This window comes from Nothoprocta perdicaria, unplaced genomic scaffold, assembly GCF_003342845.1.
Source record: "Nothoprocta perdicaria isolate Ctin4 unplaced genomic scaffold, notPer1 scaffold_32, whole genome shotgun sequence".
NCBI classification, from domain to species: domain Eukaryota; kingdom Metazoa; phylum Chordata; class Aves; order Tinamiformes; family Tinamidae; genus Nothoprocta; species Nothoprocta perdicaria.
The window spans coordinates 2,582,716-2,609,107 of NW_020455555.1; the positions used below are offsets into that span (position 1 = coordinate 2,582,716).

At 41.8% G+C, this 26,392-nt stretch overlaps 1 protein-coding gene across 2 annotated transcripts in view; it reads left to right on the forward strand.

The window, feature by feature from the left end:
* The window catches only part of GRID1 (glutamate ionotropic receptor delta type subunit 1), a 411,120-nt gene that overhangs the window by 301,143 nt on the left and 83,585 nt on the right, over positions 1-26,392 (forward strand). For both annotated transcript variants that reach the window (XM_026043010.1, XM_026043009.1), the window contains exons 6-8: positions 8,493-8,666; positions 17,403-17,564; positions 18,843-18,962. In XM_026043010.1, coding sequence (XP_025898795.1) covers positions 8,493-8,666; positions 17,403-17,564; positions 18,843-18,962 — 456 coding nt within the window. The remainder of the gene's footprint in view (positions 1-8,492; positions 8,667-17,402; positions 17,565-18,842; positions 18,963-26,392) is intronic.

Sequence of the window (26,392 nt, forward strand, 5' to 3'; positions counted from 1 at the left end):
TCATTATTTTTGTATGTTAATCAGTTAAATACCCCCAAAATAATCAGTGTTCCTCGTTGAATAATGGAGTAGGTTCTCAATTCAGTAACTGCAATGGATTGTTTCACCATTATCAGACACATCCTTTCATTGCCTTTGCAGCCATCATCACTTTTCACACTGATAGTGCACAAGGCTCTCGGTTAGGTGGGAGAGAACTTTTCATGGAGGACAAGTATGGATGAAGGGGAGACACGTAGGGCTGCTTATACAAACTATGTGCTTGTTCCAAAGCTAAGGATAGGTGCAGGGAACATTTGTGGAACATCTGTGAGGAAATAGCAAAGGATGGATGCTGTGGAGAAAGGTTTTGAGCATGTGCAGAAGTGCCCAGAGAACACGAGTTGTGTATTAATGGAGAACTTTCTTTGCCATTTGAGCTGAAAAAGTAATGGTGGGACCAAGGACAAGACTTAACGGTTTCCTCTGATGGGTGATGTTAGAGTTGCATCTATAAGAAATCCAGCAAGTAGTCAGATCAGATTTGATTATAGGTAGGAAATAATAGGTTAGGAATAATGTCAGAAAATAATTTGTGTGAAAGTGATGATGAACTTGTAGAATTCACTGTTACAACAGAGGAAGGAGTGAGGAGAGCAAGGATAATGGGCTTAAATAAAGAAACTCTCCAAGCTCATAAGCTTGAGGAAACTAGCAAAGCTTTAGGGAAGATACAGGAGAAATAAAGGATGATAAAAGAACTGACAGTTCCTTGAGGGGGAAGAAAAGCTTATTTTAAAGCACAGTAGCAAATTATGCCTATGTGAAGAGAAAGCATAAAGTGTATCATCACATATGCATAGGGATATCTTCATAGATCTTGAAATCGAAGAGCGATTCTACAAAAACATGGAGGAAAGGGTCAGGTAATTACCGAGGAGCATGAAGAGGAAAAAAGAAAAGTGAATGATTATGAAATGAAGCTGAAGTGCAAAATGAGTCATGCCAGTGACATGAAAAGCAACAAGAAAAGATTAGATCTAGCAGAAGGTAAGGATAGTGTAAGGCTATTGGTAAATGAAAAAAGCAAGTGCAGTTTCAATGTTTTTACTAACTTCTAGCATTATAGAAAGGGTTAATGGACTGTTAAAAACTCAGCTCCTTTAGTTTGAGATTATTTTGGTAAGTCTGAGGAGGCGCGGAGTCCTTAGTATTCAATACAGAGGAGTGCAGAGTGCTCAGGTGCGGCTACAGAGCAAGGAGCAGCAGCTAGTGAGCATTTGTAGGAGCAACTTGTTGTCATCAGCGATAACAAACAGAATACGAATCACTGCTGTGGTGCACTTGCAAGAAAACCTGCTCCTCAGAGGTGTTAATGGAAACATCCTTGTAAGATAAAGATGGCTTTGCTGTGCTTGATACCAGCATGGCCTTGCTGCAAGAGTGTTGCAAGTTTTAGGCAAGGCACTTGAAAAGGAGGGTGCAAATCAATTCCTAAATCTGGAGGAGAGCAAGTAGCATGATCTGAGTTGGATAAAATGGTGGCGTCTGAGGAAAAGTTAAAGGCATTGGATTTGTCCCCTTTGAAATAGGGAGATGAAGCAAGAGTGGTGTGTTAGAACATATATTATGTTCTAAATGTGAAGAGGAATGTGATCTCATGTTCACTCTGGAAAGATAAGGAGAAAGCAATTTAATTTTCAACAGCAAGAATTAGATTGAGTATCAGGAAATATTTGATAATCTAAATATGGTAATGAATAGGAACAACTTCCTTGGGTGCTCTCTTCCATCTCATCACCTCTCTCAGCTTAACATCTGCTGCTGCTGCCGCTTCTCTCCCCGCTGCCCCCCTTCCAGCATCCTACTCGCACTATTTAAGTCTGCTAAACATTTTCAGATCTCAGTTTGAAAAGAGAATTGCAAGTGTATTATGAATGCTGCTGGAGCTGGTGGTATTGCTTTTATGATCTGCACCTTCTGTTCTAGTTTTTTTTTCATATATCTCTTTTCAATATGTGTTTGACAGTGAAAGTTTATACAAATAGTCACTGCATAGACTTGTGTTCAAATTATTTACTTAATTTCTTTGCTGACAAACATGAGGTTTATGGGAACTGTGTCTCATGTTTGATTTCCAGTCACCTTAGAAATTCATCCTTGTGGTTCTACTACTGAGCAAACTGGAGTGAGTGCATTTGATTAGATGCTGTCAGCCAAATCCATCTTTGGGGTAGCTTCAGTGATTTGTTTTAGCCAGGGATGAATTTAACATCACATTTCTAAATATCAGTCATCTGAAATGGAGGAGTATATTGTAATTGTATGTAGTTTTGATAGAAGGATGCATAGCAATGAATTGCTGACACTTTCAGTGCTTTAAAAATAGATTTAATTATAAGGTGTGAAAAGTAAGTCTGAAAACTAAAGGTTAGAGCTTTTACTTGACTACAGTTTTCATTTGTTGCTTTTCCATTGAACTGATTCTGTTTGATCCAGATTAACCCTCATCAGGTCAGCTACAAAGGGCTCTTTATTATTAACGCCCAATAACCTATTATTACACTGATTTTTCAGTCCTAGAATTACCACATTCGGTGCCACATGCAGCAATGAACGCTGAAATGCAACCTATTGTTCAGAACGAAATTCTCAAACCGGGAGCCTGGGGACAGGGGGCAGGACAGGTGCTGCAAGTGTGACATTAGTCTCTTGCTTCCTAAAGGAGCATGTTATTTCATGGAGCTCTGCAGGAAAGGAAGCCCTGGGTGGGGGGATCCTCCCGACAGCTTAGCCAGCGACCCATGAGGGTAATAGGCACCACCAGGCGCTCGGGGACAGGAGGAGGTTGCTCCTCTGGTAGAGCCAAGCTTTGGTCCCTGTGGAACGGTGTGGTGTCACCCTCACGGCACCCCCATGTGAGCTGCAGTGGGTTCCGCAGTTGGGATCCCGGCACGTGTCCTGGCAGTGTCCTGGCATGGTCCCCGGGCTAGTGCCCACCGCAGGGCCGTACCCCCGTGTGGGGCAGCATGGCCTGACGCCGGGGCTCAGCATGGACTCCTTTCTTCTGCAGTAAGAAAAGCTTGCTGCGTTGTTTGTCCTGCTTAAAAGCAAAAAACTGACCAACCTGTGCTGGAAAACTGGGCTGCGTGAGGGCAAGGTAGGTTGTGTTCTTGCAAAATCAGAGCTCTGGTTTATTGTTTGAGGGTTGCAGGCCAGCCTGTCTTGTTGTGCTAGACTCTCCTTAATAACCAAGGCTTTTAAAGATCATCAATACTTTTATTTTGCTCATTAGGTACAGTGCTAGCCATAAACACAGGTATTTAAACACCAGGGACAAATTTGCTGCTGATGAGAATCTGTTTTCAGCAGGAGATCTGAAATACATAGCTCGAGGCTAATAGCTTCAGGACTGAAATATCCTGCAGATTCCAAAGCTGTAGGAAAGCAAAATATTAGGTAGTTAGATGGATGAAACTTGTGCAAGCTTCAGTTGCAAACCAGAAGTGAAGCAAAGAACATCCAGAAAGGACTGCTCTTGGCTATATTCTCTTCTCAATCCACCTGACTGAGGATCTTGGAATGGAGAAGCTGGAGGCAGTAAGCGCAGGGAGCTGAGCTGCCTGCAGTCGCAGTGTGCTTGGATACCTCCTTCCAGGTGGCAACAATCCTCCTCAGAAGGAGCCCTGACAGCTGAGGAGGAGGGGGAGAGGGGAAAAGCAAAGCAGGAAGAAAATGTCTTGTAATTTCTGCAGGGAGTAGTAATGAAGAGATGTGGAAATACAGCTTGAGTGCAAGTTTCATTGGGGCCAGAGGCCTCAGGCAGGAGTGCCAGGGAACAGGGGAGCCCTAGGCCATGGTGGATGATGTTACCAGGGTGTTCAGGCAATGATGGCACTCAAATACGAGTCCAACATTTTAGCTTGCAGCTGACCTTAATGTTCCATTCTGGAGCACGGACTCACACCGTGTGGGGCTGGTAGGGCTGCCAGCAGCTGGATTCTAGACATGCAGCAGATTAACAAGATGTTCACAGATGCACCCCAGCTGAGCTGCTGCAGCCTAGTATGCAGAGAGAGAGAAAGAGAGAGAGAAAGAAAAAAAAACAGAAAGAAAATCTGCTTTGCAACGTGTTTTCCCTTCCCCTCTCAGCCTCTTCCCTCCAAACATTTTTTCTCTAATGGACTCCATATCAGTCCTCTCATTTCTGCTGGATTCATAGATCCTTCACCACCATCTCGCCATCCTTAAGAGCTGATTTGTTATATGAAGAATGGGAAGGTGTTGTGTTGTCTCTGTCCCAGTGTGACATATTTCTTATTTTCCATTTTTATCCCGCAGCTCCACTGCTTTATCTTTCCTTTCCAGCACAATGAAAAGCATGTGCCCAGTAAGCCCATAGTTACCCGTCCCCTTGCTTTGAGAATCAAGTCGTTTCTCGGTCATCATCTGGACACTTACCTTCCTCTGTAAAATAGTTTTCAAAAGACTCAGAAAAATGAGAGAAGGGGATGGCAATTACCAAATAAAGTGAATCTCAGCAAACTACTTTATCCCCCTTTCCCTCCCGCCCCCAAGGATAGCATGTAGGTAGGTGGTAGGCAGTACGTGATGAATTGTGCTTTCCTGTTGTAGAAGCTGTAGATAAATCTGCAGGAAATTCACAGCTTAGGAAGAAAGTTCCCTTAGGACTGCAGTGGGCGCTTTTCTTGTTGTTGTTTGTTTGTTTTTTGCTAGAAATCCCTGTACTATACGATCTTTGGATAGCCAACAGTGAGATCCAATGATCTGTGCAAATTGTCAAGACTTTGTGCTTCATTAGAACTAGAAAAGTCTGATGAACCCAAATTCTAGTCAGTCTTTATGTATGTATTCTTAAGTACAAAAGGGTTTCTTAAAATAATAATTTGAAGTAATAATGCATGTATTTCTTCTGAGATCAAGAAAAAAATGAATCTTTTATACATTCCCGTGTCTTACTTTGATTGAAAAAAGCAGTTTTTAAAGCTAATTCACAAATGTAAGTAGGGCAAGCATTGTAAGATCTGGGTAATCTTTTCAAATTATACAAAATGCACAGATAAGAAGAAAAAAAAAGAATAAAAATCACAGAAACGCAATGATTAGCCATTAGCTTACGATTTAGAAAATAACATTTTTCAGAGCAGAAGTTAATAACTTGCATGTCTGAATTTATTCAAATTTGTTTCCAGGTAATCTCTATTTACTACTTGCCCATAAAAATCTTGCTTCTCTCCTGTCAGCTGCCACTTTTGGCAAGACAGTTTTTCTATGAAAAGTTGAATTTCTTCTCTCTTATATATCCTTGAAAGGAATACATATGTGTGTGTATATATATGCATACATATATATTTTATATATGTATGTGTGTATACGCCTATATGTATGTATGAACAGAACTGCATATGTACCTGCAATCTGCTCAAAATAATTCGTAGGGTACAGAACTGACCTAATTCTGTTGCTGTTGAATTACAAAGAAACAGACTCAATCAGCCAACAGTGAGGGTAGACCAGGATTTTTTTGTGAGTTTTCTTAGCAATGAAATCCACATTAAAATTAGTGCCATTTTACTGTTATGTCCAGCTTTTGGTAGCTGTGGTTTTGCATACTCTTCTTTATTTCTGATGCTTTTTAGTATAAAATAATATTTTGTTAAATCAGAGAATCTCTTCCTGTACAGGCACTCACAATGATATGGGAAAGACTGCTTGACATACAGTGTGGAGCACTTATATCTATAAATAGAGATAATTTGGTGAAATTATGAATATGTCCCTGTAGGAATTTTTAGGGGAATTGGTTAAAAGGAGCAGAGAGGTGTTACTGGATGTGGGGGAGGACAGTGGGGATGGGAGTTTGACAGGTGGTCTACATGCAGACTAGTATTAAAATCGTTGCCTGTGCTATCAAAAATGGATTGTGCCCTTGCCTTAAAGGATTAACCTTTATATATGTGTGTATATGTGTCCATGTGGGACGTGGGGAAGCCAGCGTCATGTTAGGTTTGAATAAATCTAGCTGCATTGTAAGCTGTCATGAATGTTTTAAAACCAGCTTATAGGAGAATGGTTCCTGGATTTCCAGCAAGTGAGACAAGTGTCCCTTTATAGATTTGCATAGCACATTCAGGAGAATTAAAATAATTCAACAAGTAGTATTGATCCTAACACGAAAATTCCCCATAAATCTGCAGCTCATGTCCATGAGCATCGTGGTCCTCGTTGCCATTCGACTTAATCCTCCAATTTTCTCAGGGACATGCTTTCTGGAAAAAATCTTTTGGTCCTTTTAAATTATTAATGTCATTAAAATTTATAATCTTCTGTCGTTACCTCTAGGAAAATAGAGATTTCAATGTGAAACATAATTGTCTCATTTTGCAATTTGTGTTTTGATAGCCGAGCACAACCAGAGCAGATTTAAATATTCCCCTGAGCAAAGTGGCTAGGTATTACAAACCGGCTGAAGGTCTTGGCGCGCAGATAAATGAATAGATAAGTGAATGCTGCAAGCGACCAGTATTTGTGTGCAAATAGACAGATAAATAAATGTCGCATGTGTTTCAACGGTGAAGTTAGCCCTTGTATGCCATGTACACGGAAGGAGGTGGAATCGTTGTTGTTCTTGAAGCATCTCTTGGACAGAAGCAAAAGCAATTGCTGGTGCTGAGGAAGGAAGGGCCCAGTGGTGCCGTAGCAGCACCAACATGGGGGTATGGGAGTGACATATATGAAGATACATAGAGATGCATAGATACGTAGGGTGAGGTAGTGTGCAGGGCTGGCACACAGGCAAGCCTGGGCACACAGGCCGCCGTGAGCAGGGCTGTGCTTTGGGTATGGCTTAGAAAAAAATGCTAGGACTAAACAAAACGCTTTGCTTAGTTGTTGACTTCACTGTGTAAAGAGCCATTTTGTGTCATGTACGTAAAGGAGCGAAAACACATTGCTTTTAAATACCTAAGTAGACCAAATGGAGCTCAGTCTGCAGCTGTGTGGGCAGGGTGTTTCTCCCCAGCGCCGCGCAGGCTCGGGCCTGCTTCTCGCGCTGTGCTCCTGCTGTGGGGAGGCAAAGCCGGGGGCAGCTCCGCGTGCCGCCGCCCTCCCTGGCTCCGGCGGCATGCGCCGGGCCCCGGCTTCGTCTCTGTCGCTGGCGACACCGGCCGGCTGTGCGGGGAGGCCGCTGAGGAGGCCGCGGGGGCAGAGGCTGCGCGTGCCGAGGGGGCCCTGACGGCCCTGCCGGCTGGGGGCTCCCGCCGTGCCACAGGCCGCCCAGGCTCTCCTGGCGAGCCCCAAGTACACCAGCTGCTAAAGGAGTGCGTTTATTTTCTCCTCTCCTGGTTCTTTTCCTCTGCACCAGTTGGTCTGTCATTAAGACAAAGAGTTTCACCTTCTGCAAAGTTAAAACTTCTTGAAAAAGATGAGAAACTGGCAAAAAGAACTGAACGGAGCCAAAGCGACAGCACAAGTGAACTGCAGCAAGTAATTATAATAACCCCACAGTCATTTCACTCACAGTGTGACAGAGTGAAGGCAAAAAACCCAAAGTAGTTCTTTTCTAAATGTTAAAAATATTTTTTTTATTTTGTTGGCAGCAGCTGCTGCGAGGCCCAAGGTGGCGCATTGCTGGCAGGGAGCAGCCGTCGTGCACTGTGCCGCTCGTGCGACACAATTTTTTCTTTAAATTAAAAAAAAAAAAAAATGGTGCTATGTAGCCATGTTGGCTTCAGCCAAGATGCAATGGTGACAGATGCAGGTTTCATCCCTGTTTGAAATGGGAGCCAGGACATGGGCAGGTTGGCAGAGCAGCTCTGCAGATGCCAAGCCTGGAGGCAGCAGTGACCCGTCCTCAAGCCTTCCTTGCTCCTTATCCCAGCTTTGCCTCTGTGAGGAAACTTGTGTCCATCAGTGTGTCAAGTCCTTCCGCAAAGCTCCCTTGTTCTTGATTCCTTTTCCTGTGTTGGGGAACTTCAGAAAGTTTTCTTGCGTCGTTAGAAATGTCCTCCTGTTCTTCTGAGAAAAGGAATTTCCCATAACATTGTTCTCAGGCCTGTCTTTCTAAGGATGGTTGTCCTTTGCATTTGTGGGTTGGCTCTGGCGATGCAGTGAGGGGCTGTTCCTTTAAACCAAAACTCTTTCTCTATAAATGTGGTCTGGACCCTGACTGAAGGCTCTTCCTCCTTATTTACGACCAACAGAGACCATCCCTGTACTTTACAATGAGGAATTGCCTCCCACTGTGTGTTAGGATTGCCAAGGTAGCTGGTACTGTGTTAGGTTGTTTTCTTTTTCATTTCAGGCAATGCATAAAAAAACACCATAACTGTTAACTAAGCACAAAGGAAGCTTGATTGGCCCAGGCTAAGCACATGCATGCGTATTTGTTTTCTTCCACAGTCTGTTAGAAACATCTATCAAATAATGAGAGGAATATATAAAATAACGTGGATATGTTTCTGTTTCTGAAAGATTCTTGTTTCCTTTTACAGGAAATCACTGACAATGAGATACTGGAGTTGGTGCATAGCGCGCTGGGGAGGATGACAGTTATCCGGCAAATATTCCCTCTCTTGAGGGACAACAACCAGAGGTGCATGAGGAACAACCACCGAATCTCCTCGCTGCTGTGCGATCCGCAGGAAGGCTATCTGCAGATGCTGCAGGTCAGTAGCTGTGCCCACCACACTGGTCCTCCTCCCAAATTTGGCAAGTATGCAATGTTGGAGGAGATGTAAGGAGGAAAACTAAAATGAATACCCTTTGATTTTCTAAAGTGTTAGAAGGCAATTGTGCTGGCTCACAGCTGGGTTTGGATATTTCGTCCTGTTAAGATCCTTTGTGCTGTTACCGCGTATTATTATATTTATAGACTAGACATCTGCTGTGAAAGAGTTAATCTGTGAGGATAACAGGACTCTGATAGGTATTGGGCTGCGGAGCATTTCATACTTAGTTAAATGGCCTGAATCCAGCTGATGTTTTCAATCTGTCCCATTTCAGCAGCCTCAGAGGTCTCTAACAGCTGATAATTGTCTGAGCGTGTAAAATATGAACTACTAGTTCATGTTCCAGATTTTATTAACAGATATGACTTTGATGTAGCCAGCATCACAGGGACACTTGTATTTTTCTTATAGTAATTCAAGCATAAGGTCCTGTTTGCAGGGTGGTCCAGTAGCTGGGATGTGTAGGTCTGGGACTTTCAGAGCACTCTGTGCACTGAGATTGCTTGAAATACTGTTAAGAATCACATCGCTGGTGCTATGGGAGGTGTGACATAAAACATAAAACTTAGGAGAGCCTGAGCACGTAAGTGTGGTCAGGACCTTTTCATGTGGAATTGATATGGATATTTCCACCTTAAAGCTCTGTCTGGTTTGGGTTCCCCACAGACAGAGTTTGAGAAGTGCCAACCTCACGCACTGCAGCTCTCTGTGCACCAGGCCTTGCACTTCTGCTCTCCCTAGCCAGGGGAAGGCCCAGTCCTGTCCTGGCCCCGAGGACGTGATATCAACAACGTACAGGTATGCTGCAGTGAGGAGAAAGGCCACATGGTTCAGAGAATCAAAGCAGTTTCCATCACGTTGAAAAGTCTGTCTGTCCTGAACCAACAGATCACTCAAGGGGGAACAGTTTTGCAGTATGGCAGGGTTTTGACTATTGCTGTCTGTGCTGGTTTATGCAAAATCTAATTCAGAGGCTCATCTGGAGGGCTCTGACAGACCTCTCCAAGCAAGTTGTTATTGCTAAAACAATAATTGGTTTGCTAGCTTGAATACCCTCACTCCCTTTCCCTAAACTGACAAGGAGCCTTTAGGAATCTAAACACTCTTCCTACTGCTTGACAAATGCGGGCTTTGAGAAGCAAAACATCCCCAGGATTCAGATTTCTTGTCTTCCAGAAACACTTTACCACCTTAGAAACTGTCTTTAAGAGGATGGAATAGCAAGGCGGTCTTTGCCCATTAATTCCTTCTCTTGAAAGGCTCCTTCTTCTCTTTGAACCAAGACACAAGGAAAAGGTGCAAGGAGCCTGCTGCCTGCTCTGGGGGTGGCAGGGAGGCCACCAAGTCCTTTCCACAGCTTCCATGTCCAGTCCCACTGGAATGAAATACCCTGAAAGGTAAAGGATATAGCTCTGCCACCAGTCTCTCAAGTCAACCACCTGCAAAACGTCAGGAATTACCTTTAGGTTTCTCAAGCTGAATGCAGGCTTTCAGCATGCACAGTTGTATCTGAAGTGTTCTGTGTCTGTCTTTTTGCCATGGATGTTGCCAAAACATCTTACGTAACGCCTTGTGGGTACACAGCTCATATTCATTGCTAAATACAACCGATGTGTTATTACTGGCCCTGCAGTTCAGGTACTTCCAATCTTCCGTTTCCTCTCTTTTGCCTAAAAAAATAGTTTTGACCTTTTGCGCTGCAGAAAAGTACATCCCTAAATTACCCTGTTGCCAGAGGCTGCAGTAGCTCGGAGCTCCGTGTCAGCGGCAGGAATCCTCCAGCAGCCGAGACCGCCCGCCGGGGCCCGGCCTCGCGCTGCCTTCAGTCGCTTGATTAACACCAGTTTGGAAATCCCTGGCGCATTTTCCCTCGGGCAGTTTCGTATTAATAACTCTTTGTTGTCAAGGTTTCTTACCAGCTATTGTTGGTTAATTATTTATTTAATGACTTTGAAGAAGAATAAGCTAATCTCTGGCAGCCTCTCACTGTGCGATTTTTATAGGGGAGAATTTAGTGTTTTTAACAAGCTAGTAAAGAAAGAAGCATTTACGTCATGGATTATTAACTTTGTTCTGACTAAATTAACGAAAATCTTTTTTGAAACAATTTTGTTCTCAGTATCTTTGGTACCATATCCTGGAAAGTTGTTTTTCAGTGGGTGATCATCCCCGCTTGGCATGCTGACAAGGCTTTTAAAGATCAGGCTGTTCTGCAAACTCATCCAAAAACTCATCTGTTCTGAATGCTTTGTGGAAATCCAATCTTACTCCATCAACTTACTTGTCAAAATTTTGCTCATGCCCTTATTTCTTGCACATATAATACACCCAGCTGGGTTTCTACTTCAACTGGAGAAAAAGCTTTATGAAGTTTCCCATCCTGATGGTTTTATTTGAAATCAGAAGACTACATTTATCTCTTGTCTTATTCTTCATACATGATTTTCTGTGTCCATTTCTTGTTTTTTTTTTCCAAAGTGGAAAGCAGATAATTTAGACCTCACTCTCTCCCATTGGCGATGAGCGCCCTGTGCTTTCAGCCATCAGCAGCTGGTGCTGTCTGGTCCACAGGGATAATAATTGAGCACCCTTGGAAGCTCTATGGGATTAGAGAGAGATCCTGTTAGTCACAGGTATTCCCTGTACATACCCCTGCTTGGCACTTCAATGTTGCTTGCCAGTGTGGAGTAGGATTATCCTTGTTAAATTGTTTAGATCATCTCAGAGACTGTTTCACATGGTAAATTTGAAGAAATGTTAATGCACGATCAGCTTCCTCTTCCCAAATCCTTCTCCTTTAAATACTAGTTTGAAGTCTGGCTACAGATTTGAATTTGTGATTGAGATCCTTTCCTTATACAAGATTCTTTCTGATGTGTTTTGATATAAAAGCCAAAGCTTTTTTGATGGTTATGTTTTTTGAAGAAAGATCCCCTTTAGAATTGCAGTTGTCTTGAAGGTTTTTTGTTTGTCTGCTTGTTTTACTATTTATATGGATAATAAATTCAGTCTGTAGGAGACCCCATTTTTATTTAAAGCGTATTGCAGGGAAACAGGGCATCTGACATGATTTAGCATGAGCCAAAAGATATAGTAAGATAAAAAAGGCAGAAAGAAGAAGAAAACCCTGGTAAATTGTGTCACCGAAAGAAGGAGAATGTGGATATTTCTAAACAGGATTCATAGTCCCAGCTGCCTATTTCAGAGCTAACTCAGGCACTGCTTTGACATGTTTGAAGAGTAGATGTTGAGGAGCGTGGGCAGGTACTCCTCGAAACAGCTACTCTTCTACATGCGAATACTTAATTTTGTTCCTCAGTGGCTTGGCCGTCAGACTCTTTGTAGCCATCTTTTGGCACTGGCTCCTTCAGAGCTGCATTTTTTCTTAGGAGACATCTTCTCTTTAGGTGGTACTGCAGTCTAACTGCTCTACACATTGCTGTTCATTGCACATGTGTGTGGCTGCATAAACACAGTGAGGGCCTGATCCCCCAGTTTTGTGCAGTGTCGCTCTCAGTTGACCTGTTTGCACTGCTGTTACAGCTCTGCTGTTAAGAGCTCCTGGAGGCAGCAAGGATTGATTGAGCGCTATTAAAATTCTCATAGGGGATTGGTGAGCTACGCTTTTCCCTTTCATTGCAAACCTGTTTTTCCACATCTCTTTAGCAATGTCTATTTTGGACGTTCAGTCATGGTGAAACTGCCTCTGAGCAGTGCAAGAATGAAAAGTTATCTTAAATTGACCGTAGGGCCCAGTGCAGAGCACATCATCTCCCTGAAACTATATGTCCTGTCTCCCATACAAAGCATGTAAACAGAAGAACTGGTAAAAATAACTCTGGTGCCCTCAGGCCCAGTCGGATTTTGTGAGCAGCCTGGAGGTAAGAACCCACCAAAAGCCTGGACTGAGCTTTTCCTCTCTTCTTGGACAACCTCTCTTGGCCACAGCTAATCCTTTTATATCTGTTTGCACAATTAGATATTTTACTGAATTTCCATCCAGTGCTTTATCAACGAGTGGTCAACAGTGGCTAGAAACAAGTACATCTGGGTTTGGATTTTTAAGGTCTTGAAGCCTAGCCTGCACACTATTTGCATATGGCATAGTGTAAAATAATAACCTTCTTGTACTCCATTTTGTGATTGCAATGTTGTGTCCCACCCTTCTCCCTGGCCCCCCGTTCTCCATATCAGGCGCTTCCTACTAGACTCACCAGGGTGGTGGTTGTTACCTGGGCCAGATGCTCCAGGCATTTAGTGCAGGAAGGCAGTGCCTGCAGCTGGCTGGCAGGCTTGAGCGTCCTTGTGCTGTGCTTGATGTGTTGTTGCAAAGCATACCGAGCAAGAAACCACTCGTAGTTGTGATCACTCTTCATAAGAGGAAGAGGACATTGGCATTCAAAGACTGTAGAGAGAGAAGAGGGTGGTATGTAACTCAATGCAGAGGGAAAAACAAATTAAAGGAGCGTAAGGTGGTTCCCAATACAGGGCGTGTGAGAGCAGCCTTGCAAGGAAGTCAGTGGACACCCCGTTACTGGAGACACTTGAAGTGGGGATGGACAAAGCAGTAGGTGATACACAAGCGAAGTCCCTTCCTGCTGGAGTGGCTGCCCGAGGGCACCGAGGCCGGCAGAGGAGGTGGAGCACGCGGCTCCACGGCACAGGCAGACATGGCCTCGCACCGCAAGGAAACCAACCCTCCCTGCTGCTCCTCCCTGGCAAAAACTCCTTAAAACAGCGTTTAGGAATGTTCTTAGGAGAGAGTTACATCCTCAGTGAGAATTTCCTCACTGTCTCTGCTAGCGTGTGGTGGGTTTTTTCCTCGTTGCAAAATAAAGGTTCCTAATGACTGAAATAATTTCCAGGATATATACTGGTACAGGCCTAAAAGTGCTTACATACAGTGAAAACTCGTTAACGTGCTGGGGAAAGAGTGGTGTTTGCTAACCAATACTTGATAGAATTACGACTCTTATTGATGGTGATCATTGTCCTAGCATCCTAGCAGATGGGCCAAAGAACACTTCGTTGCAGTATTAATACCTCCACTTCTTACAGCTCTCAGCAATCAAGAGGAATGGAAAATTGCAATTTCTTCTTCCAAACACGACAAAAATGAAGCTCTTTAATTTTCTCATGTAGGAATTTCTGTTCCTACATGATAGGGAATCTCTGCAGACAGATACATGTCTTCCCTACTCTGCTCCCCTGTGCAGGAATAAATAGGAGCAATGAGAAATGTGGCAAAGCTTGGAAAACCCAAAGGACGCAATTCCGATGCCTGTTGGGTTTCTCCTGCTTTGTCTGCAGTTCTGAACACTGCGTGAGACTAACTTCTGTATAAACTGTTTCCTCCTGCCTTGGCCAGCAAGGGTGGAAGCAGGGCACAACTCACCTCCTCAGCATCTCCAGACTTCTCTTTCACAGGTCATTTTGCCTGCACTGGGGGTTTGATATTAGCTGGAAACTGAGATGTGTGTGTGCCGGCAGTAACGCACGCGGAGGGGCCTTGTCTGATGGCCCCTTTCTGCTTTCACAGCATCACTGGTCTGGATATGAACCGGGTACCTGCATAGGAGAGTTAGGGGAAGCCGTTTTTCTTCCAAAATACAGTGACTGATGGTGCCCTTGACAGAGGTTTAAGTATTCAAGCTAAGAGCAGCATGTGCTGTGAGCAAGGTTGTTGTGACTGCCTTGCTTTGATGCAGCCATGGGGACCTATGGAATTGTTGATGTATTAAAAGGAATGACACAGGAAATAAAGCGAATCATTGTAGCACTGGATATACTGTGAGATCAGGCCAGAATTTCTGTGTCTTGCTTTGAGTAACTTTTTGTCTATAAGCAAATATATATGTTGGAACAAATTCAGGCAAAGGTGCCTGTGATTTAGCAAGGAGGAATGTATTTGAGGGCTTTAAGTATTCTTGCTTCTCTACCTCAAAAATAAATTGGGGAAAAAAAAACAGAGAAAAGATAAAAATACAGCTTAAACAGTAGTAGAAAAGAGCATAGTCCTTTTCTGAAATGCTGTTAATTCCTTGTATGAATCAGACAGACTTGGTCTTTGGCTTTCTTTTCCCTCTCTTTTTAATTGGCTGTGGAAATGCCCCAAAAGCCAACGCAGCAGAGCACTCGTTCAGCTGCACCGATACAAACCTGGCACCGTTCTTCCATTTTCCAACATAAAACTAGCTCCAATTTGGGGTTAAGTGAAGACATTCACTCTGACAGTTGATGTTCAGGAGCTAGGTTTTCCTCTGTATGCTACACAGGATCCAAAGAGGTGCTATTTTTTAAGTTATCATCGTGTTTTCATTTGGTTTTGATTATTTCTTGCACTTCAGAGAAAGATACTGTTGACCTACAGGACTACCAAAACAATGCTGATATAAGCAGCCTGCCTGCTCTTCCTGTAAATAAATGCAGTGTTTACACTCTGAATTTTGATTGCTGAACAAAGCCAGACACTTCCTTTGAGACAGGTATTTAAAAGATTCTAACTTTAATAGGGCAACTCTCTGTATTTCTTGTTAATTGAGGACTTAACTAGCAGACACACCAAATATAATGTCAAGGAAAAGGTTGCTTTTCTAATATTAGAAATCCAGCCTCAGTTGTGGAGGTTCTCTTGTTGTTGTGCTTTTGGTTTTTCCCCTAGTTTGCACATTCTCTAGTTTAAAAGGAAGTGTTGATTGTGAGAATAAAATCAGCTTGCTTTTCCGTGGATTATTGGCTCTGCAATATGAAAAGCAGTAAAATGGATTAATGTATATATACACCTCTCTTTTTGACTGGAATAAACACCCAGGGAATGATTATGTGGAAAGGAGTGCTTTGCTGATAAAAACTAGCACAGGAGTTGCTCAGAGGACCCTTGGCAGTGGAAGCGAATGGAGGAAGGAGGCTGCACAGGAGCAGAGTGTAGGGCAGGGCGCGCACAGTAGTCTTTCCATAAAGAAAGAGCAAAAGAGTAACTGGCTTGTCATGATTTTTTGTGTCTTCCTCTGCACATGTGTGACAGGAGGAAATAGACTGTATGAAGCTCCTCCTGTGCAGACTCTTTCTTGCTGTCATTCAAGTTGCATCTTTGTTTTCCAAGGCAAATAATGAGAGAATGGTGACTGAAAAATCAGCGTTGGGGAACCGCGTTGGGGAATCGGTGCTCAGCGCGGGGCGAGCGGGGGCTCTGCCTCGGCACACACCGAGGAACCGGCGGCTTTCCCCGTGCACCTAAGATCTCTGCCTAAGCAAGCTGGGTTTCCTGTGGAGACCGGCTTAGCACAGAAGAAACAAAGTGCCCCTCAAATAATGAGGATTCACTTGGTTGCTTTATTTGAATATATTTGATATTTGGCAAATATCTCAGAGCAGAGAGAGAAATGCAATTGAGCTGATGAGACTTAACGCAGTCGGAGGCTTTGCTGCTGTGACTCTTCTCGTGAATTCTTTATTTTTGTTGAAAGGAAACCTAGAAAGTCACTACTTTAGCTGGTTAAGATACTAAATATGAGCATTGTGAGTTATTTGTTGAGGAAGGCCAAAGGAAAAAAGAGGGGAAGATAATATTAAAAATTAGCAATGTTATATGGGAAAGATTTTAATTAGTCCCTTCCAGTTCTTGTTTAAATAAGTGGGGATCTTCAACTCTTTTTTGTATTTTTCTATTTTGATGCTCTTGAATTGAATTTTTCTCTATGTTTTTTTGTTGATATTTATTTATGCTAGAAGCCTTTTCAAAGTGACTAGAATCTAAATGTTATGTTAAAAATGTTATGTTAAACTTCAGGTTATGGAAGAGGAAACCTGAACATTAGGACTGTACAATGATACCAGAAGTTAACGTGGAGTCAGTGATGGGACAGGGATATATATTTTTATAGCTGAGTGACATTTTATAGGCAATTTACAGTGCATTAAGTCCCCCAGTCTAAGCTGTAGACATCTGGTGTCCAGGCACCATCTTCTCTAAAGCCAACGAAAAACACAAAGCCCAAATGGCAAATTTGTGGATCACTACAGCTAAGGCCTTCAGTTAAGAGATTTTTTTTCCTTTTAAGTGAAAGTGGATATGATGCATGTCAAGGATCTGATCTAGCACTAGTGACTGTGTCTTGGACTCGTAAAATATAGTTGAGTCTTATTAGTGTGTTGTTAGTACAAGAAGCTTTGCCATCAGTGATTGCTTTGTTTCTCATTAAGTAATGTGAAGGATAAGGAAGCTGTGTTCAATAGCTCCGCAGAGAGAGAACATTAATCAATCTCTGTTCTTTATATTTAATACAGAGAGACAGTGAGACAAAAATAATATTGCCATTTATCCTGCCTCTGGTCCAAAGTATGCTGTAGTAGTCGTCTTTGGTAAAATTCTTTTTTTCCTTTTGCTATTTTTGTATGCCAGCAATTAGCAAGAAGCCTGCTAGAGTGAGCAGAAAGGAGGAGAGGTTAATTCCACTCCATCCTTTTCTCCTTGCTCACATAACCGACAAAGTAACGGGCCTTGCCCTGTAGTGATGGAGACCTGGGATTGCATTTGAACCCAGGTGTTTCAGAGTCTTTTTCGTCCCTCCTTGGAGCAGTGGTGGAGGGAGGACCTGCGCTGCCTCGACTGCCGAGCACGTCACACACACAGAGCTTTCAGTTTTTACTCACGTCTCCGGTTCTCATTCGCAGGTTTCCAACCTGTACCTGTACGACAGTGTGCTCATGCTGGCCAACGCCTTCCACCGCAAGCTGGAGGACAGGAAGTGGCACAGCATGGCCAGCCTCAACTGCATGCGCAAGTCCACCAAGCCCTGGAATGGGGGCCGCTCCATGCTGGAGACTATCAAGAAGGTGAGAAGAGAAAGCCATGCTTGTGCGAGCAACTGACTGTGTTCTACTGTCAGACAGTTTTACTTGCTACAAGCTTTTGAGAAGATTTTTGACCTCTACTTAACTTGTCTCTGATTTATTCCAAGCAAATTGTTTACAGCTGCTATAAATGATTTACGGTTATTAAACAGGCAAATGACTTATTACAATCAGATTACACACTGCTTTGTTTCTCCAGTGGTGTGTGTTCTCCTCCTGTTGCTATCATTGCTACCTTGTGAGGAAGTAGTGTGGTTAGGAATAGGCACAGAGGTTGATGTGTGCGTGCATGTTGGTGATTGCCCTGAGAGGAGAACTTCAGGAGCTTGTGGGGTCAACCAGCAATAACGTTGAAGATTTATCTTCAAAGTATTGCAGCTCAGCTAGCCTTGTAAATGTGCTCAGCATCTGCAACTATCTGCATGTGTGCTGGCACCCAGGAAAAAGGCATGCAATTAGCACCAAGAGTTGAGCTGATTTGCAGTGTATTATCCAAATATTGACAGTACTGTGGATGTGCAGATGCATAGTAAGCTCTGCCGTGAATGACATTTGATCAGAAGTTTGAGGAGAAAAAGCAATCATTTTTTAGTATGCTAGCTTAAGCAATTCTTTAGGGGGAAAAAAAAAAAGCTGTTTGTCATAACTTATATTTCAGTGGCTGTTTCTGCCTTACTGGAATGGTGTGATTTGATGAAGTGCTGTGTTACGCTCTGACGAGTCCTTATGACACTATCCCTGGTTGTCTGTATTTACCTCAGTATTTAGCTGCTTTGCTGCAGTCTCAAAGTCAAACTTGGTGATACTTCTGTAGGGAAGTTTAATAATAGTAATAATAATAATAATAATAAACCTGTCACATCCAACTTGATAGCACACAAGGCATTACTCTTTCCTTTAGACCAGAGGTTCATGCCTTTATTTTCAGCATCAGACTTGCCCCAACCAGGTGTGCTAAAAAGATCATTGCCTCAGGGTCCCTCCTGCCTTGCACTGGAGTCAAACTTTGTGAAAGATGAAGACCTGATTTGTTTTTTTCTTTACCATATAGAGTGGATGTGTCGGTGCTAAATTAATTTTCTCAGAAAAGTAGTTTATCTTGTCCGAGACTCTGCTTGAGCTATTGAAGAATATGCAACTGCCAGGTTTAAATTTCCTGTAAACATTTTCAAAGCAATTTGGCGTATCTTCAATAGAAAGGAATGTTCATAAGAGCAAATTTGTTCTATTCTAATTTTTGTTCAAAAATTGTTTCCCTAGGGCCATATAACCGGGCTTACTGGTGTTATGGAGTTCAGAGAAGATGGCGCCAACCCCTACGTTCAATTTGAGATACTGGGCACTAGTTACAGCGAAACCTTCGGCAAAGACGTGCGGAGGGTAAAGATGTTTTTTCTCTTCTTTCCCCTCTCTAAATAGCATACATTCTACTTTACAGGAGAAAGCATTGTTCTCTAAGAATGAGTTAGTGCCCTTAATCACACTACAGAAGTAATTTACTATAAAATAATATATTCTAATTTCTTACACACTTAAATCTTGAAAGCTGATTTTATATTAGTAGGCAGGAGACCTGCAAATTGTCCTCGTGTGTGCCGTAATGATACAGCGTCGTAACAGTACTGTGAGCATAATCTAAAAGCAGAGTTGTTTGGTCTTTGCTGGTTTTTAATGTAAATTGGTAATGTAAATATGGTATAATTGATATAAATGGTATAATTGATATAACTGACACTTGTCTTACGAAGGAAATGAACTGAGACTAATTTATTTAAACATATGGAGATGGATCAAAATAAAGTGACTGTAAGTATTTTGGGGAGGAAAAAAAAGTCCTAAAGAAGGCAGTTTTGGCAACAGAGGGTGTTACAGAGTAATGGATGGCATATTGATGCTAGCTGGTGGAACAGAGTCTGGCATCCGAAGAGTTGTTCCAGGTCCTGTAATTGGAAACCTCTTGTGCAAAAATTTCTCTGAAATCTTCAGACTGACCAGGCACCTTTCTGTATTGTAATGAGAGGGAAAAGGTTGTTTCTCAGTCCACTTGGCTTCATGTCTAGGAGTTGTCTACTGCAAATGAGGAAGTCTCACTTCTGAAGACTGGCTGAAAGTTGAGAAATGCAGGTCATTTGAGAAACACTGTTGTCTCTTTAATAGAGCAGATTGGCTATGAAACAACTCAAATGCATATACAGAAGTAAGCATCTGAGTGTGGGCACAGGCAAGTACAAGCACACGTACTGAGTACCTTGTGAGATGCTGTGGAGTGTCCTACCACGTTTCCATCTGCCACTTCAGAAAAGTTTGAGTTTGCCGTCAGCACTGTGCCCTCCTGGCAGATTTCTGGGATAACATGGGACAACTTGACTTCTGTTCCATTTTGCCTGAAATTTCCCCCAATGCCTTTGAACAAGTCACATAATCACTTTGTGCTTTGATTTCCCTTTCAGCAAAATTGGTATAATTGCCAGTTAGAAGAGGTTTGAGGCTCCAGAGGGAAATTATGATGCGTGAATATATATTATTACTTTTGTTAGAATGTACATTTCATACATGGTAGCACATACACAAAAGCTCTCACTTGAATATGTGCAGCACACACTGACCAAGCTGAGATGTAATCCAGATATGTAAAGTGAGGATAACTCGAATATCACTCAAAAGAGACAGCAAAGCAATGTGGAAAATGACTAAATGGGAAGATGGCTAAAATGACTAAATTGATACTGTATGGATCATTTTTGATGCCTAATTTATTAATTTGGGATGAGCTTGTTAATAAGAGAAGGCTCTTTGGATGTCAAATGCAAAACCTTACACAGTTCCAGAAATGAAACGAGGTGCAATTCTGAAGGCTTAAAAGCTGCCAGTTGTGGAGTACTATTGGGAGTTCTGAAAATGATCCTGTTGGCCTAATAGTTGGAAGGAGTAACAAATCAGCAATGTGCTAGAAGAACTTGGAAGAGGTGATATTTCTCAGAGCAAAACTGCCAAGGAACTGCTGGAATTCAATTATTTTGACAAACTGACTTTTTATTATTGCTGCAAAGAGGTGTTACAGCTCAGAAGTACTTTTAAAAGCTCAGAAAGTCATACTTTTCCCCTTTCTATTACTTGAGTAAGATCAAACCTGATTTATTTTCAGTTGTTTCCATATCATAATATCCTCTGTTTCAGCTGTAGAGGGACACATTTTTTCTTGGGGAGTAGAGGATCTATGTTTTTATTTTCTTCTTTATGGAGAGTTTTCATGTGTATTTCTCCATTCCCTGACCCTACAAAAAGCCTTCACACTTAGGAGTTATGACTGGGTGGAGTAACAGAACGTAACACTGAGTACAAAGCCTAACAGGAAAGACGGTAAAGAACTAATGTATGATAAGACTCGACATCCCTTAGAAAGTTTCTCAGGGATCATTTCCACCAGAAGACTCCTAGGCAGAGTTCCAAAGTAGTAACCTCAATCCAGCAGGAATTCATGGGGCTTTTCTGTGGAGACATCTGGATGTTTCTTGGCTATCCTTGGATCTGCTCTTTCCACAGTCAAAATCGTACTCTTCATTCCACACCGGGCTGATCGAGTTACAACTACGAGTAGATATTTCTTCCCATTCCCAATTCTAACCCTGTTTTTGTTGCAAAGGGTGATAGTAGCTTTTGCAGCTTTTTTTTGTTCCATTTTCCATTGTTTGAGAAGACTTTGGTGAAGGGGGGACCTCAGAAAAGAATCTAATTCTTTTGACTTAAACATAAGAACATGTTTTGAGAAGCTAAGCTTTATTTCTGCAGCACTAGTGAGCAAGGTAAATCCCTTAGGATCTATGACCTTGCTTTGCAAAAGGCTTGGATGGTTGGCACTGTGTGCATGTTGAATAAGAATGGTATGTTTGTGGTTGGGTTTTTTTTATTATTATTACAATCTAATAGAGTATTTTAAAATTGAAGGGTAAGATTTTTCAGAGAAACTAGAAAATCTTGAATATCCAAAACTAATTTCTAATATGGTTTACGTTCCTAAAACTTGTAAACACCTTTAAAAATACTGACTTGAGTATTTGCATATAGAGATAAGAACTATGGGAACAATAATAAGTATAAAACATAATAGCGTCTGCTGAAAAGGAAAAAGTGAGAATCTCTAATGGTAATGTCACACTACTGTTTTAAATAAAAGGAAATTTGAGAGACGAAGAACAACAGAGTAGGCAATATAAGTTGGAAAAACAAGCTAAGTGGTACAAAGTGCTCGGGTGAAGATGAGGGAGCAGCTAGGAGCCACTAATAGCCTATTATGTTCAAAGTCCTTTGAGACTTTTGAGGTTTTCATTTGTAGCGTTTAAAAAAAAAAAAAAAAAAAGTCTTTTCATTTCCCCTCCTGTGTTCACCTCCCGTGCTAAAGGTGTCTGCACCAAATTCACCAGCAGTCTTAGTTGCTGTAATTGCAGGGTTGTGCACTGTCTAATGCTCTTGCTATGAATTTAAAGAGAGTTACCAGCAAGTCTATTATTTTTCTGGCTTACTTTTTATTTATCAGTCCTTTACTCATTTATTTTTTACCCACAGGATGAGAAAAGCCTCTCTGTTGTTTATTGTTAAATTCTTCTGGCTTAAGCTGCCTGAGCCTTCGCTTAACTCCCAGCACTGCCACTGGCTGGGTGGCGATTAACAAGTCCCGATGCTCCATTGACTCATTTCCCCACCTGCAGGAGGGAGCTGAGGGCGCCCGCCTGCCTGGTCCAGTGTTCCTCAAGCTCTAATGGAAGAAAAGGGCTGCTGTAGCAAAGGTGCTCAGCTGCTGCATCAATAAGCGGGGTGAATCATGACTTTGAACAGCCATATATTGGCAGGCGTGGGAGAGACCATCCCTTCAGAGCTTGTCTGCAGTTGTCTGTGGAGAAGCTCGCGCAGGACTAGGAGCCTGACGTGAGAAGGGAAGTTGTCCGGGACAGCCACCACTTTCTCCTTAGGGAACACCTGTGGGATTAATGGTTATTAAAAAGAGCCTTGCTGCTGGGTGCTGCACGGCTCAGACCCGTTGTGTTTCTTCCTCGGGCTGCTAAGCTATTTCTTCTCATTAATCCATATATAAAGAGAGTTTAATAGCCCCTAACTGCCCTTGCAGAGATGTGATGAGGTTTAGTTAGTTAATGCCTGTAAGGAGCTTTGAGATGATCTTCCTCCTCCTCATCATCATCCTTGGCAGCAAGATGTCCTGCAAGCATGAAATGATGCTGTTTTTTAGCCTGTTTTATGACAGAGCCTGTATTTGCACTGGAAGCAATCTGCAGTTCTTTCCCAAGCTGGCTAGAACGAAGTCAGAATTAGCTGTTTACACACATGCTGTATTGCATTAAAAAGCCATTCTGTTCACAATTATAACATTAACCATTGGTTATTCATTTATGTCAGCGTGTATGTTTTCATATAATCTGCTACATAAACACTCATACTTGATTCCTTCAACACTCTTGAGAGAGTTTGCAGAAGTTTCTGTAAGTGGTTTTCTGAGGTGCTTCTTGTTTGTTGGAACTCCTTTTCTTGCATCTGATTGTGATTTAATCCTGACTGTTATCTGTGGAGAGATTTGATCTTTCTCATGGTGAGAAATCCTTTGCGTTTTATTCATTAGCAATTACGTGTATTGTGTATTTTTTAGGAGATCTGCAATATTAAGTGCTTTCAGAATTAAGAATATAGGCACATTGCAATTTATACCTCCAAAAGTTTCGAACCAAATAGAATTATCTCAGGTGGTTACTACTGTAATTAAATCAGTTTTATTCATATGGGAAATCTAAGTAACTTGCCTTAGTTGAGCCCTAAAACAGATGCTTGTCCCCTGTTTGAGTACTTCCTAAACAGGCCCTGCAGGGTGGTAGTTTTGGTTTAGTGCATGTGGCCAAGGTCTCCTTCAGCTCAAGACTAGGAATGAAGCCTTGGCTGCTTGTAATCCCTGAGATCTCAGTTACCTTCTGAAGGGAGGGCAAAATAGCCCCACGTTCTGGGTGAAATGTGAGTTCTTTGTATTCACACTTTCTCTTTTCACTTTAACTTTTCTCTTTTAACTTTCTCTTTTCTGCTTAAGCTGATCAACTGTCATGGTAGAATAATTTGGAAAAGGAGTGTTGTGATTCATGCCATAAATACCCTAGGTTTTTTTCTTCCATTTGAGACCATATTTTTCTCACAATAATAAATCCTTCCTGTTTAGCTGTAGATTTCTCTCTAAAGTGGATGTAAGGAGTAAGAATAAATATAAGTTTCCTAAGTTGAGTTATTCATGGTGAAAAAAATACCGCTGTGTATATAGGAAATGTTTATGTTAATATTTTAAACCATAGAAGATCCTGTAGAAGAAATATGATAAGCTGGAGTGCTTTTTTTCCTGAAATGGAGTCTCTGTTTGCTTATATTTTCCAAATTACTTTTTTTTTCTTGCGCACATGAAGTGTTTTATGTTTGCTATACTTTCATTATAGCTGAATTACTACACTTGCTAACCAAAATGTACATAAGCATGCTTAGGAATGTTTTTCAGCTGCAGATACATAGCTATTTTTGAAGGTTTTTTTGTTTGTTTGTTTCACGGTTTGGGAAAACATGGCCAGTGGGACCCCTGCTTTTGTGTAAACTATTACTTGTATGTGCAAACAGAAGATACTCTTTATATTTGCAAAAGTACTGATGTCAAAAGGGATGCCTGGCAGAGTTTGGCTGGTATTCCTCCAAGCGTGAGTTCTTGCTGCTGCTCTCCTCTGCAAGATTGCATGTCTGTTTATATGGCATTTTTTTCAGCATGAAGCTTGAGGCTGGGTTTTCAAAAGCAGCTGGTTCCGAGCTGGGGCTGGGCCCGGGGGCTTTGCTGGGGCTTGTGCAGCCCTTCTGCTCCGCTGGCCGTCCTCAAAGGCAGGGAAGGTCCTGCTTGCAGAAGGTTAAATACTGCATTATTCTTAAGAGGTCGTGATGACAAATCCTGGGGATAACTTTATCATTTATAACGTGTATGCAATATTATATAGATCTAGGATATCAGGAGTGTTAAAATCAGCCTTGTAACAATGACATCTGTAATTATGGAGTTTCCAACCAAGCTCTTTCATTTATTGATGGATCCTAGGAGAGTATTCAGAAAGGGATGAAAGGAAAGTCACTTTCCACAGCTCAGCTGGCAAGGAATTCTGCAATGCTAAGCTCATGTGTGCACATAATGGGAAAAATAAAAGGTTTTTTTTCTGTAGGGAAGCAGGGCAGCTTCAGCATGTTCTGAGCTTAAAGTAGGAAAAAAATGAAAAATGCTTCAGAAATTATTTTAGCCTTTTTGGGAATGTAAAGACAGAGATTATTAGCTATTGCATTTTGCACAGTATCAGTATGAAAGAGGGTAATAAACCCACTATTTCAGAATGAAGAATAACAGTTTTTCAAGTGTATTTTCTGCCGTAAGAAATGCCTTTGAATCAAGATTCTTGCTTAAAATCACACTGAGGACAAGCTAATCTTCTGTGGGGCATCCCACTTGCTTTTTACCATAATGTCTACTTAGCAAGATCAATTTGAAATATATTAAGAGTAAGTTCAAAATGCAAGCTAAGTCATTTAACTAACAAATCAAATAGACGTTATCTTGACTTTCATAAATACATAAACTAAGGGAATTCTAACATCTCTCCGCTTCTAGCCTGATTTCAGTGTCAAGGGCAGGACTGTACATTAAGGGAGATGGACAGACCCTGCTCCGCTTCCTTTCTGCAGCAATTGAAATGAACTGAATTCTTTGATTTCTTGCTGTTGTGTTATGTCATCTAGCAAACTGCATCTAGTGAAACTGCAGATAAAAAAATATATTTTATAAAGTAATCTATTACCCCAGCAATGATTTCCAAATACAGGTAAACTCTGTTGTCTTATATGTGTATTGTTCTGAATTATGCAGTAGCAAGTGGACATTTAAATGCATGTAGTCCAAGTTATTTGTTCATTCTACAAAATCATAGTTATGCTGAGCAAAATGGAAAGAAAACTAGGGTATTATTTATTCTTACCTAACAGAATGATTGGAAATAGAAGTTAATTAGCATTCAATTCTATTCTATTTTTGCTTTTCTTTGTGCTATTTAAGTCCAGATGATGTTAGCTTTGCACCGTGAACATTTTCACACTCAGAAGGTAAGTTGAATGGTCACATGTCCTGCTAGTCAACCCTCGTGGAGAACCTGAAGGACGTGTCTGTCATGAAATGCCATGAACTCTTCCATTTTAAGTTGTCATCCTTTTACTGGAATGGAGGCGATATCAGGGAGAGAAAATAACAGCCCAGGTGATGGATGCTTTCTGAGCAGAGCATCCCATCGGCGCGGTCGCACTGGGGTGCTGGTGCTTGCACTACGTTAGCGTGCAGATGTGTAAGCAGCATGTGCCTTATATATGTGTAAGCACAACACCCCACTTACCATAGGACCATGCTCAATGAACCCTAGCAAATTGTGTGTTGGCAGCAAAATATATCTAAGTAATATAGAAATGTATTTTAAGTGTTTTCTAGCATAGGAGAGGTACATGAGTGGAGAATAATAATAAAGCGTTAACAGTATATTAAAAGTCAATTTTCCCCATGTTGCCGTAGGCTCAAATAGGTTTTAAATGAAGCAACACACTTGGATTCCACTTAAAATTAGACCCAAAGCGGGGGAGAAAAAAACCACAAACTCTTGAATAGCGAAATTGGCCAAAATCTGCTTTGGGTGGAGTTTATTGGGAGCGATTTCCAGAGGTTAAAGCTATCAAATGCATCGCCCTGTCTGCCCTGGGAG